This window comes from Hyperoodon ampullatus (genome assembly GCF_949752795.1).
Source record: "Hyperoodon ampullatus genome assembly, chromosome: 11".
Classification (NCBI taxonomy): Eukaryota; Metazoa; Chordata; class Mammalia; order Artiodactyla; family Ziphiidae; genus Hyperoodon; species Hyperoodon ampullatus.
This window is the reverse complement of record NC_136924.1, coordinates 49,991,714-50,006,272: the sequence shown is the minus strand read 5'-3', so window position 1 is coordinate 50,006,272 and position 14,559 is coordinate 49,991,714. Positions and strand designations below refer to the sequence as shown.

At 34.3% G+C, this 14,559-nt stretch overlaps 1 protein-coding gene across 1 annotated transcript in view; it reads left to right on the top strand.

Moving 5' to 3' along the window:
* Window positions 1-14,169, top strand: part of ADAMTS20 (ADAM metallopeptidase with thrombospondin type 1 motif 20) — a gene marked incomplete at its 3' end in the record, with an annotated part of 187,940 nt that extends 173,771 nt beyond the window's left edge. Inside the window, exons 38-39 of the mRNA XM_079715292.1 lie at window positions 11,568-11,672; window positions 14,080-14,169. Of these exons, the coding sequence (XP_079571418.1) occupies window positions 11,568-11,672; window positions 14,080-14,169 (195 nt within the window). The remainder of the gene's footprint in view (window positions 1-11,567; window positions 11,673-14,079) is intronic.
* Between the last annotated feature and the right edge of the window lie 390 nt (window positions 14,170-14,559).

The following is a 14,559-nucleotide window of genomic DNA, read 5'->3' as shown; positions in this document are numbered from 1 at the left end:
GCTTGTTTTATACATAGCATATGGCTATCCTGGAAAATGATCAATATGTGCTTGGAAAAAAATGTGTGTTCTGTTGTGGTAGGGTGAAGTGTTCTGTAGATGTCTGTCAGGCCTTGTTGGTTGAAAGTATTGTTCAACTCTTCCATTTCCTTGTTGATCTTCTGCCTAGTTATTCTATCTACTGAAACTTTGAAGCTATTATTGTTGAATTTTCTGCTTCTCACTTCAATCCTTTTGTTTCATTTACTTTGTATTAGATTTATTTACCTTGTGATTTTGTTGTACATGACTGTATGCTTGTAATTGTCATAATATCCTGATATAGTGACCCTTATATCATTATAAAATGTTCTTCTTTATCTGTAGTACCATTTTGTTTTGTTTTGTTTTAAAGTCTAATTTATCTGATATTAGAATGGCTACTCAGGCTGCTTATAGGACATGGTATATATGTTTTCATCCCATTTGCTTTTAACCTATATATATTTTTGGATCCTAAAAGTGTCTCCTACAGAGAGTACTTTGTTGAATCTCTGCCTTTTGATTGGATTGCTTAATGTTATAACTGATATGCCTGGATTTATCTTTGCCATTTTACTTTTTGTTTTTATATGTCTTATACTGTTTTTGTCTCTTCTATACTGCTTCTTTTATTCAGTGAACATTTTCTAGTGTAACGTTTTAATTTCCTTAATAATTTTCTCACTATATTTTAAATTGCTTTCTTAATGGTTGCTCTAGGGCTTACAATGTACATCTTAACTCTACTCCAGAATTTTCTCCAGAATTATACTACCTAATTCTATGACATATAGAAACATTACTCCTGTATATACTTTTTCCTCTTCCTTTTTTTGTTGTTATATTTGTTATCCATACACCTACCTGTGTAACAAACCACAATACATTTTTATAGTGTTACTTTATATAATTTTATATCTTTTAGAGATAAGAAATGAGAAAACTTATATTTCATTGAGTTTTTTATGTGATCCTTTTTATTTAGCATTTCTGGTTCTCTTCATTTCTTCCTGTGGTTCTGAGTTATCAGCTGCTGTCATTTAATTACTGTAAAACAGCTTTGCTTCCATCTGCTTTATTTGTGGCATTATTATCAAATATACTACATTTCTATATTATACTGGTCAGTAGTATAATTACATACATATTGGTTTATACAATTGCTTTTTAAACAAGAGAATAAAGAAAAAGAAATATGTAATTATAGTGTCTTTTATAATTACTACAATTACCTCTACTAGTACACTTTGGTTGTTTTGTATTGTCTGATGTCACTTGACTTCAGCCTGAAAAACTTCCTTTAGTATGTCTAATAATAGCTAGTATGTCTGCTAATAAAAAATCCTCTCAGTTTTTTTTATCTGGGAATGTCTTTATTCTGCATTCATTCTTGAAAGATTGATTTTCTAGAAAATTATTGTTTTACAGTTTTTATTTTTCAGCACTTTAAATATGCCATCCCACTGTCCTCTGGCTTCTAGAACTCAGCTATTTATCTTACTGGGATTCCCATGTATGTGGTCATTTTTGTCTTGATGCTTTCAGATTTTATTTTTTTTTTGACTTTCAACATCTTTACTGTGACATATCTGTATGTAGATCTCTTTGTGTCTACTCAACTTGGAGTCTATTGAGCTTCTTAGATGTGTAGATTAATGCATTTCATGAAATTTAGACAGTTTTCAGCCATTATTTCTTCAAATATATTCTCTCCTCTATTTGGTACTTCCATCCTGCATATGTTGGTGCACTTAATGGCGTCCCTTTATTTCTCTGAGGCTTTATTCATTTTTTCTTCATTCTTTTTTCTATTTTTCAGATTGTTTCATCACTATTGATATCTTTTCAAGTTTGCTGATTCTTCTGCCAGCTCAAATTTACTGATCGATCTGCTCTAGTGAATTTATTATTTTGGTTATTGTACTTTTCAACTCCTGAAATTGTCCTTTGGCTCTTTTTATAAATATAATTTTTATTTCTTTATTGTCAGTCTCTATTTGATGAGATATTATTATCATACCTTCCTTTACTGTTTTAAACAGAGTTTTCTGTAGTTCTTTGGGCATATTTATAATAGGTACTTTGAAGTCTTTATCTGCTTAGCCTGACACCTGAAACCTCTCAAAGGCAGTTTCTGTTGCCTTTTCCCCTGTATATGAGTCATTCTTTCCAGTTTCTTTGCATGTTTCACAACTTTTTGTTGAAAACTGGGCATTTTAGATAAGATATTTTAACAAATGTGGATACTAAGTTTCCCCTTCCCTCTAGGACTTGTTGTTTGCTTGCTTATTTATTTGTTTAGCTCTTTGGCTGGGCTATTTCAGGGACATCTATTTCTCCTGTGGTGTGCAGCCTTTAATATCACTCCTCAGAGGGCTCAGCCTTGGACATGTACACTGTCACCCCGATCCTCCTGGAATGACAGTGTTTTTAGTTGGCCTGTCTTTGATGAAGTTTCTAGATGGCCTGCCTCTACTGATATCACACTCAGCTCTTAGCCTTCACTAATTAGTATATGATCATTCTGTTCTTTCAATAACATCCTGGAGGTATAAATTACTACATGGTCTGATCCAATTAAGCTCAGACCCCTTGGCCAGGGTAGTCTTATAGGTCAGTCTTTGAGGTCAGGTCAGACTTCAAGAGGAGCCCTTCTTGGCTGTCTCTTTCCCTGGTTTTCTCTGATAAACTGAGCCTTGACCTACCATTTGGCTTGTTGCTCTTATCCAGTTACCCCCATCCTCCTCTTAATTGCACACCACTAAAATCTTATTTTCAATATGCACTTTAGGCTTAAATTTCCCCATGTTCGGTCCCAAGTAAACTCAGTCTCCTTAGGAAAAGCTATGGAACTTTCTGTTCTTACAGCTTGATTTTCCCCCAAGGAAGAACCTTTGCACAAATTCTGTGGATTAGGTGGGTAGAACCCACTTTGCAGAGTAACATCCCCCATCTATAAGCAGAATGCTGGGTAATGGCAACATCCTCTGGTCTTCTTGGCTTGCCTTGCTCAACATGGAACTTCTGCCTTACCAGTGATTTTGAGTGGGACTGATTCAGACCTTGTGTTCTTGACCTGCCATGCCTGGGGCAGATCTTCTGATCTATGAATAGGGACTGAGTGGTGGAAGGGAGCTTCAGACTCTCCACTATTCTTACCTCTAAGACAGCTTCAGCAACACAGAGCTGGGTGAGATGAGGAGTGCTGGTGTTCCCCACCCCCCGCTGCCCCCCACACACCCTAGGAGAAAGCTTAGCCCTAGCAGAGAGCTGGGGGAAATATAGTCCTGCGTTTGTAGTTGCACCCACAAAGAGTAGAACTATCATCTTGCTGAGGTGGGGGAAGAGAGGACAGGTCATGGTTCAGATGTCACAGATGCTTACTCTTCTTACCTAGATTTCATAGATTTTCCTGAATAAATGTTTCTCCATTTTTTTTTGTATAGCCTTAGGACAATTTCAAGAGACTTGAAATGATTTTGTATTTTATATATTTTTTATATTTGAAATTAAACATTTTATTTTGAGGTAACTGTTGACTGACATGTAGTTCTAAGAAATAATACAGAGATCCCATGTACCCAGTTTCCCCAAATGGTAACATCTTGCATGATTATAGTATAATATCACAACTAGGATGTTGACATCTCTACATCAATATACAAAACATTTTTATCACCACAAGAACTTTATTTTTTAAAATTTAATTTAATTTAATTTTTGGTTGCATTGGGTCTTTGTTGCTGTGTGTGGGGTTTCTCTAGTTGCAGCAAGTGGGGGCTACTCTTCATTGCATTGCACGGGCTTCTTATTGTGGTGGTTTCTCTTGTTGTGGAGCACAGCCTCTAGGCACGCAGGCTTCAGTAATTGTGGCATGCAGGCTTAGTAGTTGTGGCTCTCAGGCTCTAGAGTGCAGGTTCAGTAGTTGTGGCTCATGGGCTTAGTTGCTCCATGGCATGTGCGATCTTCCCAGACCAGGGATAGAACCCATATCCCCTGCCTTGTCAGGTGGATTCTTAACCACTGCGCCATCAGGGAAGCCCCACAAAAGCTTTTATAATGACAACTACTTCCCTCCCACCACCAGCCTCACTTTATCCCCTAGCAACCACTAATCTAGTCTTCATTTCCATAATTTTTTTCTTTTCAAAGATGTTATATAGGTGGAATCATACTAGTACGTATGTCTAGAACTTCTAGCATTATTTTGAAGAGTGGTGATAGTGGACATGCTTTAATTGCTTCTGATCTTAGGGCAAAAGCATTCAGTCTTTCACCATTAACTGTAATGTTAGCTATAGATTTTTGGTAAGTGTTCTTTATCAAGTTAAGGAAGTTCCCCTCTATTCCTATTTTTCTTTATTGTTTCACTGAAGAAAGAGTCCACAGGTCTCCTCAAAAGCCATTCCAAATGTTCTCCCTCTATTGGCTATATTTTTTTAAGGTACATAGCTTTGAAGAGGAATCTCAGGTTCTCATTCAATCTTTGAGCCTGGTTAGCTCTATTCATATCCATTCTTCTCCTTCCCTGCTTCACTCATGTTGGCCTACCAGATGATTGGTCTCCCTCCAAAATGGTGACTCTCTGACCTACATCTTTTATTTAGTTCTCTTCCCAGGACTGTGCTTTTCCTGATGAACTCCCCCTTCTGAAGTCTTACACTGTGTCTCTTTGAACACTTGTTCTAAGGTCAAGGATGTGTAATCTAAAACTTTTAGCACTTTAAACAATCTTTTCTTTCACATATGGATATTTAAAATAACTTTTCCATTTGACCCTTTTAAATGGAGATTATTCAGTCTCCAATGACCAACCCATGTTAAGACTGGTCAACTTTGTCCAACAATCCATATTCCTTCTAATCAATGCCTTCTGGTCATATACTTGATATGATTAGAAAAAAGTGAATTGAGGATGCCACCTAGAGATGTGAAGAGTGTGCTACAAGGTACTATTACCTCAGAAAGGTCATGAAATTCTGGGAATCTTGTCCTTTTCATTACATGTTGAATTGAATAAATCTGGTCAATGAGACATCAACAAAATTCACAGGAGACTGATATACAAATAAGTAATTTAACTGTCAAGTGGGATCAAACCTCCTTTTATCTCATTAGTAAACTTTCCTTATAGAAAATATCTTAACAGAAAACTAATTATTATAAACAGTATGTTTCTCAATGAGCATGAAATCAGAATAAGAGATCTTAACACAATCAAGTTTTTAAATGATAAAACAGATATTTTCAGTAATTTTTAACTCCATTACTCCAATTTTTATGTAACCCCAATTTTCCCTACAATATCTCGAGAAAATTGCATAGTTATAAACTGGGTAACCCCAGTTTACAGTTGGAGAAAGAGACACTCTGTGTCAACAACCTGTACAAGATCCTTGAGGAAGTCAGAGGTAGCCCCAGTGTAGTAATAAAATGCTCCTCTCTGCTAGTCAAGGTGAGATGGCTCTCCCACTTAGTTGGCATTTCTGGAATGCAAAGCTCTATTTCCAAAATTAGATGTTATTGGGCATAGGTATGTGCTGTCAAAAAAAGGTATGCCCATTTTTTTCAGTCTGTATTCAAGTGCCTGAAGTTACTGTTACCAAAAATACAAACTGTCCAGTATTCTTGAAGCTATTCTGTCAAATATATAAACCAGATTCTGTGTTAAGTTATACAAGATTTGCATGAATACTCTCCAGATTTTTGATGTCACAGAAAGAACTTATTCTGTTGTTTGGGATTCCTCAAAACCATATCTTTTGTGTTTGCATATGACAGGCACCCCAGGACATGAATGCTAAAAAGAGAATGGACACATATGGCACTCTCTAGGGAAAATAAACTTTGCCACATTGTAATATAAGATGAAGTTAAGGAGTGTGATGTGACTTTAGAATATGTATATATATATATACCTCAAAAGTGAAGTAAAATGTTCGGTACTTTTCACAGAGCCATAAAAAAATGCAATGTGTATCTCTTTAGCTGTTTTGTAATTAATATTGATTACATGAGAGCAAGAGAAATAACCAATGCCAGAAGATCATGGCCAGCATCCATTTTGAGTATTCAGAGCCAGTTTTAAAATATTTTGAATGTGTATTCTTTATTATCAGACTTTAGAGTTTGATATATATTCATAAGATCTACCCTTTTATTTATATTGCTTAGATCATCTCTCTCCTTATTTTTGCCTGCTTGATCTATTTTGTTATTAAAAGTGGTATATTAAAATTTCCTATTATTAGGATGTTTCTACATATGTCTCCTTTCATCTCCTGTAGTTTTGTTTCATAAAAGTTGCTGTGTTAAAAAAAAAAAGTTGCTGTGTTATTTGATTCATAATACTCACATATTATGTCTTCATTGTGGATTATGGGTTTTAGCACTTCTTTGTCATGTTTTCCTGATTTCATACTTGAATTCTACTCTACATTATCAGGATTTGCTACCCCTGTTCTCTTTTTATGTACATTTTCCTGGTATACTCCTGCACATGCTTTTAATTTTGGCCTTTATGAGTCACTTTAAGTGTGTCTCTTACATATAGCATGTACTTGGGTTTTGTTTGCAAGTCAATTAGAAATTTTTTTCTTTAAATAGGTGTTATATTCATTCACATCTTAAGTTGAAAAAAAACCACAATAAAATTGCCTTTATTAGTATACAGTTTTAACATACATACAGATTCATGTTACTTTTACCATAATCTGAATAGAGAACAGCTCCCTCACACTTCCTCCATGGAGTCAGTTCCTCCCTCCCACCTAACTCCTGGTACACACTGATCTTTTTTCTGTTGCTTTAGTTTTGCATTTTCTGGGATGACATAGAAATGTGTTATAAATGGAATCACACAATATGCAACCTTTTGAGATTGACTTCCTTCACTCAACATAATGCCTTTGAGGTCCATCTGTGTTTTTGCATGTGTCAATAATTTTTTCTTCCTTATTATTGAGCATTATTCCATCAAATGGATGTCATACAGCTGTCCTACAGTTTGGTCATTTGTTGGAAGAAAATGAGTTGTTTATAGTTTTTGGAGATTATGAATAGAGCTGAGATGCACATTTGCATACAGGTTTTTGTGTGAACATACATTTTCATTTCTCTGGGATAAATGCCTATGAGTGAGATTGTAGGGTCACATGATATGTGTATGTTTAACTTTATAGGAAACTGCTAAACTGTTTGATATAGTGGCTGTACCGTTTTTTATTTCCACCAGCAATGATTAAATTTCTAGTTGATTAGCTTCCTTGTCAGCACTTAGTATTGTCAATTTTTGTTTGTTTACCCATCTTCTGTGGTAGCTCAATGTAGTTTTAATTTACATTCCACTAATGGATAATAATGTTAAGTATCTTTCATATGCTTATTTGCCATCTGTATATACTCTTTGGTGAAGTGTATGCCCAAGTCTTTTGCTCATTTTTAAAATTAGGTTGTTTTTTCCTTATTGTTCCTTACTGTTTAGTTTTGAGGGTTCTTTACATAGTCTGGATACAAGTCTTTTGTTGTATATAACATTTCCAAGTCTTTTTCTCCTGGTCTGGACCTTATCTTTTCTTTCTCTTAATTGTCTTACACAGAGTGGAAGTTTTAAATTTTAATGAAGTCAAATTTATCATTTTTTTCCTTTGTGGGTTGTACATTTAGTGTCATATTTAAGAGCCTTTGACTTACTCCAGTTTACAAAGATTTTCTTCTATGTGTTCTTAAAATTTTTTTTATAGTTCTATGCTTTACATCTAGACTTATGACTGATCTTGAACTAATTTTTTATGAAGTCAGAAGGGTTTTGCCTATAGACATCCAGTTGTCCTAACACCATTTGTTGAAAAGACAGTGCTTTCTCCGTAAATTGCTTTTCTGCCTTTGTCAAAAATCAATTGGAGGGGACTTTTCTGGTGGTCCAATGGTTAAGAATCTACACTTCCAATTCAGGGGCATGGCTTCGATTCCTGGTCGGGGAACTAAGATCCCATATGCCACGTGGTGAGGCCAAAATATATATATATATATATATATATATATATATATATATATATATATATCACATATTTATGTGGGTCTATTTCTGACTCTGTCTTCTGTTCCATTGATCTACATGTCTCTCTCTTCACCAGCACAGCACTGTCTTGGTTATGATAGCTTTATTATAATAAGTGTTAAAACAAGGTAGTGTGGGTCCTTCAAATTTATTTTTTTCAAACTTGTTTTAATTATTTTAATTTCTTTGTCTTTCAATATAAATTTTAGAATCAGTTCTCTTATTGGAATTGCATTAGATCTATAGATCCTATTATAATAAAATATGTGGAACAAACTTTAAAATTGTAAAACCTAATGATATAATGGGCACATATGAACCAACCAGTCAATCAAAGAAGTGGAACATTAAAACTTTCATCTATTTCTGTGCTTTCCCTCTGTCTTGTATCCATAACTACTTTTTCTTTTGATGCAGCTAAATGCTCAAGGGCAGACATTCCAATTTGTTGAATTCTTAGGTCTTTTGAATCACCTTACCTTCCACTTGTGATTTGGCTGTTATAATTTTACTTCTTATGATGGCCTCTCCTAAAAAATGTCAAGAGTACAAGAGGAGATAAACTTCACACTACTTCAAAAAACCATATTTTTTAGTTGATACTATGTTGAACTAATTTTTCAAGTTAAATATTAGGTTTAAGGAGGTTTAAATTTTAATCTTAAATAAAGTAATGGAATTGAAATAAGTAATTAATACAATTATTCAATCATTTATTACTTCTAAAGTTCCATAGGAATGTACCTGTATCTTTCTTATGGCACCTATAATTCTCTACATTGCATCACATTTATTTATGTGTATGTCAGATTTAGTTTCCTCCATTTTATTAAAATATAATTGTCATTAATCATTGTATTAGTTTAAGGTGTAAAACATAATTATTTGACTATGTATATATTGAAAAATTATAACCACAATGGTTTTAGTTAACATCCATCACCTCACATAGTTACAATTTTTTCTTTCTTGTGATGAGAACTTTTAAGATATACTCTCTTAGCAACTTTCAAATATACAATACAGTATACTTAACTATAGTTACCATATTGCACATTAATCCCCAGGATTTATTTATCTTGTAACGCCCTCACCTATTTCCCCCTCCAACTCCTACCTCTGGCAACCACCAATCTGTGCTTCACTTTTCAAACCTGGAGCAAGACCTCTCTCTGTATTGCAGTAGTGCTTCATACCAAGTCTGCCACTCAGTTAATTTCAAACAAATGAGTGAAGTGTATTTTTAACTCTGTCAATATCATCCCAGATTTCAGTTGAATTGTTTTGCCATTTCTTTGAGATTGTATTATGTACCCTTTGAACAAGGACTAAAGATGTAAGCAAAACTCATGAAAATTAGTCTGGAGAAATGAAGCAGCAGATATTTCTAGACCCAACTCATTGTGTTAATGACCACCTAAGTCTCTCAGTACTGTAGTCAGTTGGACTTTTGTCTTTCCTTTCCAGCTAAATGCTTCCAAGCAACCTTGAGCAGGGAGGTAAAGAATAAATGGAAGTGTAGACTATTAGGTTGTGAAAACATTGCATTCCCCCAACTGGGGCACTCAGTAAGTGGCTAGTCACAGGAAACCTACACCACAGAATATAGTTCCATTTCTTTTATTTGGTGAGAAGCCTATTTATGAGTTAAGGTGGAATGAAGGTATTCAGTGCAAAACCTGTATCAGATGACTAAGTATTAACCAGTAGACTATATCCTTAGAATTACTTCTTCTCATTCAAATATTTACTAATATAAAATTCTGATGTGTCTAGCTTTAGTGTCATTCATTATCACGAGCATGAAGGATTTAGCTGTGTATTTGTGTATTAACTTTTACAATGTTAAAATTTAATATTTATAATGTTGCACTTAATTCATCCATTTTAAAACACTTACTGAGTGCCTAGGCCTTCTTTTGGACTCTAGGAATACAGCAATGAAGCAAACATACAGGTCATATTTTAAATTTCATAACCAAATGATGTATATAACAATAAATTTTCTTTGAAATTTATCTAAAACAAATTATTTCTGTTTTGGGGAAAATTATCCATATATTATCATTGTATTATAAATGTATTTGAATCTCTATTTTGATTTTAAATAAGAAGTATATAAGATTCCTAAGAAATCTAACTTAATAAACTAAACTGATATATAATTTTTTAGCAGTTGTAATAATTCATATTATAAATATATTTGAAATCTATTTAGCCTTTGCTTTCATGACAAGATAATATTTTCATTGACATAACATAATCTTTGATGTTTTATCACTGTCCTGCTCAAGATTCCTGAGTCTTAGGCCATAGGATATTGTGATGTGATCTAAGATTGTCCTAATATCGCTCTAAATCTGTATGTATATTAAACATTGGCAGTAGGCTTAATTAGCATTCATTAAGTACTTCAGCTTTTCAGTGTATAATTCTGTACTGCAAGATCATATACATGTGCCACAAATTTTACCAATTTTAGTCAGGCACTTTCTTAATTAACAGATATTTAAAGTTTTTTTTTTTTAAATAAATTTATTTATTTATTTTTGGCTGTGTTGGGTCTTCGTTGCTGCATACAGGCTTCTCATTGTGGTGGCTTCTCTTGCTGCAGTGCACGGGCTCTAGGCATGCGGGCTCAGTAGTTGTGGCGCACAGGCTTAGTTGCTCTGCGGCATGTGGGATCTTCCCGGACCAGGGATTGAACCCGTGTCCCCTGCATTGGCAGGCAGATTCTCAACCACTGCACCACCAGGGAAGTCCTAAAGTTTAATTTTTAGCAGAGATAGTCTGGAATATTTTGACATGAAACTTGTTCTTGTGTCTTGAAAATAATTAGATCATAAAGCCACTAGGGGGCTCACATACCATGTGTGTAAATCATGTGTCATCAGACGTCCACGTAACACTTCTGGATACTTAAAAGCACATGATAGCTGGGGAAATAATATCACATTCAGTAGTTTTGTGTGGTAGGTTAAAAAGTAACATTCTTAACACAAAAGGTAAGGGCACAGTAACAGAAGATTCTAGGAAATACATTAAACAGATGTAACTTAGGGAAATTAGCGACGAGGGGTCAAAAATTGAAACTGGAGAAATGTTAAAGTCTGGTTGGTATCAATCCCTGCGAACACCTATTCTGACTGGACTTGCTGTTGCTCCAGGAGCATAAGCTCTAGCTGTCAACCCTAGAGACCTAGTGTTGGACAGAATTACTTTTGAACAAATAACATTATCTGGTATTATTTCAGTTGTCTCTTGTAATTGAGAAGACTTATTTGTAATCAATTTAAAAAGTCTTTAGCCTGTTCATTTTCTTTAGTGTAAGGTTGTATCAATATTCTTTCATTTTCTAAAGAAAGAATCTTGAAAACCAATTCGAGTCCTTTCTTATATAATTCCAATTCAGGTGTTTCCAGCCAAGTGGATGCTTAAATATTTTATGAATTCTATCTATTTTTATTTTGTTTTGTTTTCAATCCAGGGACAATTCAGCATTAATTTGGCTGGAACTGGGATGAAGATATCCAGTACAGCAAAGTGGCTTGCTCAGGGCAGTTATGCCTCTGTCATCATTCACAGATCACAAGTAAGTCCTGCTGGACCAAAAAACCTGTCTGAAATACTTCTGTGCTGTGAACTAGCATTAAAGGTCCTCTACTTTAAATTTAGAGCTATATGAAGTTAATGACTAATGCATTATTGCATATGATGGGTTATATTACATATAATGAAATATAACATTAATGTACAAAATTATGAAATTGGGTTCATTTTTATTCATGTGCTTATGTAGGTTTTATATACATACACATTCATGTTTAGCCTATAGATATCTGAACATGAAATCAAATGCCAGAGCATATAGATTGAAGTAGCTCAAGTTTGGGGTTGATGGCTTGAAATGCAGGTGCTTCAAAAAGAGGTAGTGCTTTTAGCTATACTCTAATTATTAAAGGTTTGTAGGTTTTAATATTTCAAAGTGAGAGGTAACTTTTTGGTTCATTTACCTCACTACTTTGATTTAGTAATGGAGCTGAGGTTGGAGCCATTTGTCATTTAACAAATATCCTATATAGGTTCTTCAGGAATTAGGAATATTTTTTATGGTTGTATGCATATTTTCCTCTGTCTACCTTTATCTAGAGAACATTGGTATTTGGTTTTTACCTATAGCACATGTATTATCTAAAGTAGAATCCATTTAACTTTGATGCTGGTATGGTGTACTAGCACATACTCTTTATGAGATGGCTCCTAGTACTTGGAGTTCCCACGTCTTAGATAGCATGATTCTATCTATAGTAAATCAGGATCTACATTATAAATGTCCTCACCTATATTGCACATAAATCAACACCATCACCAACCCCCTGCCCACTCTAAGGTTTTATCATTTTTCTTTCTTTTGATAAAAGTGACTTCTGTTACACTCCTATTTATATGAATACTACTTATAAATGAAATTCAATTTTCTAATAATCAGAGACTAAAACATTATATTTCTGAATATTATGAAATTGTGTTTCAATTTATAATTAAAGTATTTAAATTTTTATTATTTCTATCATATGGGCAAGCAGTAGACTTTTTAAAAATGACTATTTCTAAATATTTATTTGGCAAATTTTGGTCTAATCCCTTTTGGTAGAAGAATGGAAATAAATTAATTACCTAGTTAAAGTATATTCTGAGCAAGTAGAAAATTTAGAGAGTGCAATGAGATATTCTGACTTTATCCAGCTTTTAGGTATCTTTTGGTTAAATGAGATCTGGCTGAGGGCAGCAGTAAAAATGAATATTTAGTACAATCATTCCTTTTGCTTCTATTTAAGTTCTATTCTAAAGATTATTTATTTGTTTATTTAATTGAGAGTTTCTCCCTCAATCAAAAATTTTGCACATGAAGGTATTTCCTGAGATCTGTTGCCTGGTGTGAAAATGAGAATTGTGAAACCCAAATGTACTTATGGAAATGCACACATATTTTCATTTTCCATTAAATTTAAGCAAGATTAGGGGTTTACTTATACGATCCGTTTGCAAACAGGAATGTATATAAATTGGAATTTTTACTGCCATTCCTTTCTCTGTTTACTCAGGCTCTCTAGAGTTTAGAAAGCTTCTGAAAAGAGAGGCAACTTCAAAGGCCCCCGGTCTCAAAATATTCTTCATCTTCAAAAGTTCCAGGAACCCAAAGTTTCCTTCTCTACCCTCCCTCCTTAGATTAAAAAAACAAAGCAAAACTTACCTTTTCTAGAAACTACAGGAGTTCAAGCTATTTTTGCTTTATCCTATCAAAATGCCTTTTGACTTTTGGACCTAAAGATGGAAGACAGTTTGGAAAGAAAATCTAGCATGTCCTGACCACCTTCTTCACCAGCCTCTGCCTACCCATTCCTCAGTGAGCAGCTCTGCTTTCCTAAAAAAAAAGAAGAATCTCCCTTTTTAGTCCTTGACTAATTATAATTCCTGCTTTCAGTCTAGTTTTATTCCCCACCCCCCCATTTTATCACCTTCTAAATATTTTCTTCAGGCTGTGTTTCTAATGCCTCCAGGAGATAATTGAGGTTAATATGGCTTGGATTCAGTTAAGGTCAAGTTTGCATAATATCTTTCTTTTTTTTAGTCTGTGAGAATCTTATATAAAATCATGGCAATGCTGAATAACAGATTGGGAGAGGTTTTAATAAACTCACTGAAGCAAATAGATATCTTGTTGAAAAATAAGTGGGTTGAGATGAATTGTCTAAATTAGAGTGTGGTTTATAATCATTAAGTAGATAATATGAATCTCACATTATCTAATTCCCATGACCACAAATTTCAACTAATCCTGAAATGGCATGACCTTTGACCTCAAGTGTAATTGTTGTATGAAACCTTGGCTAATTATTTCAACCACATGATTCAAAGCATTTGCTTTTTCTGCCCTGTGCATGCAGATACTAGCTTGTAACAGATTCTCCTGTATCTCTGCCTCTTCCTATTTTCAGGATGGAACCAAAGTCTACGGCAGATGTGGAGGGTTCTGTGGAAAGTGTATTCCTCACATGACTACTGGTCTCCCAATTCAAGTAATATGAACATTCAGAAGTGGGAAGTGTGTCCCAAGGAGGAGACATTCTCTGGAACCTGCAAATAGCTGGTGCTTGTTTCTTTACCCTTCCCTTCCTGAGATTTCCACGTCTAAAATGTCTGTGCCTTTTTTTCAGGGCGCTCATCAGGGAGTCACATCACTGCTTAATTTTTCAAGGCCTTCAAAATAAACTGAACGATATGTGATTCTAATCTGGATCCTTAAAAGGATATAGTCATTTATGGTAGGGTATACAGGGATGCTTGAATTATAACAAGATAATATTGCTGTTAACAGCTTGGACTGGACCACAATTACCTTATGCCTATAAACACACATGTAAATCTCTGCTCTGGTATCCTACTGTACAATGAATGATTATTCTACTTGTTAAAAT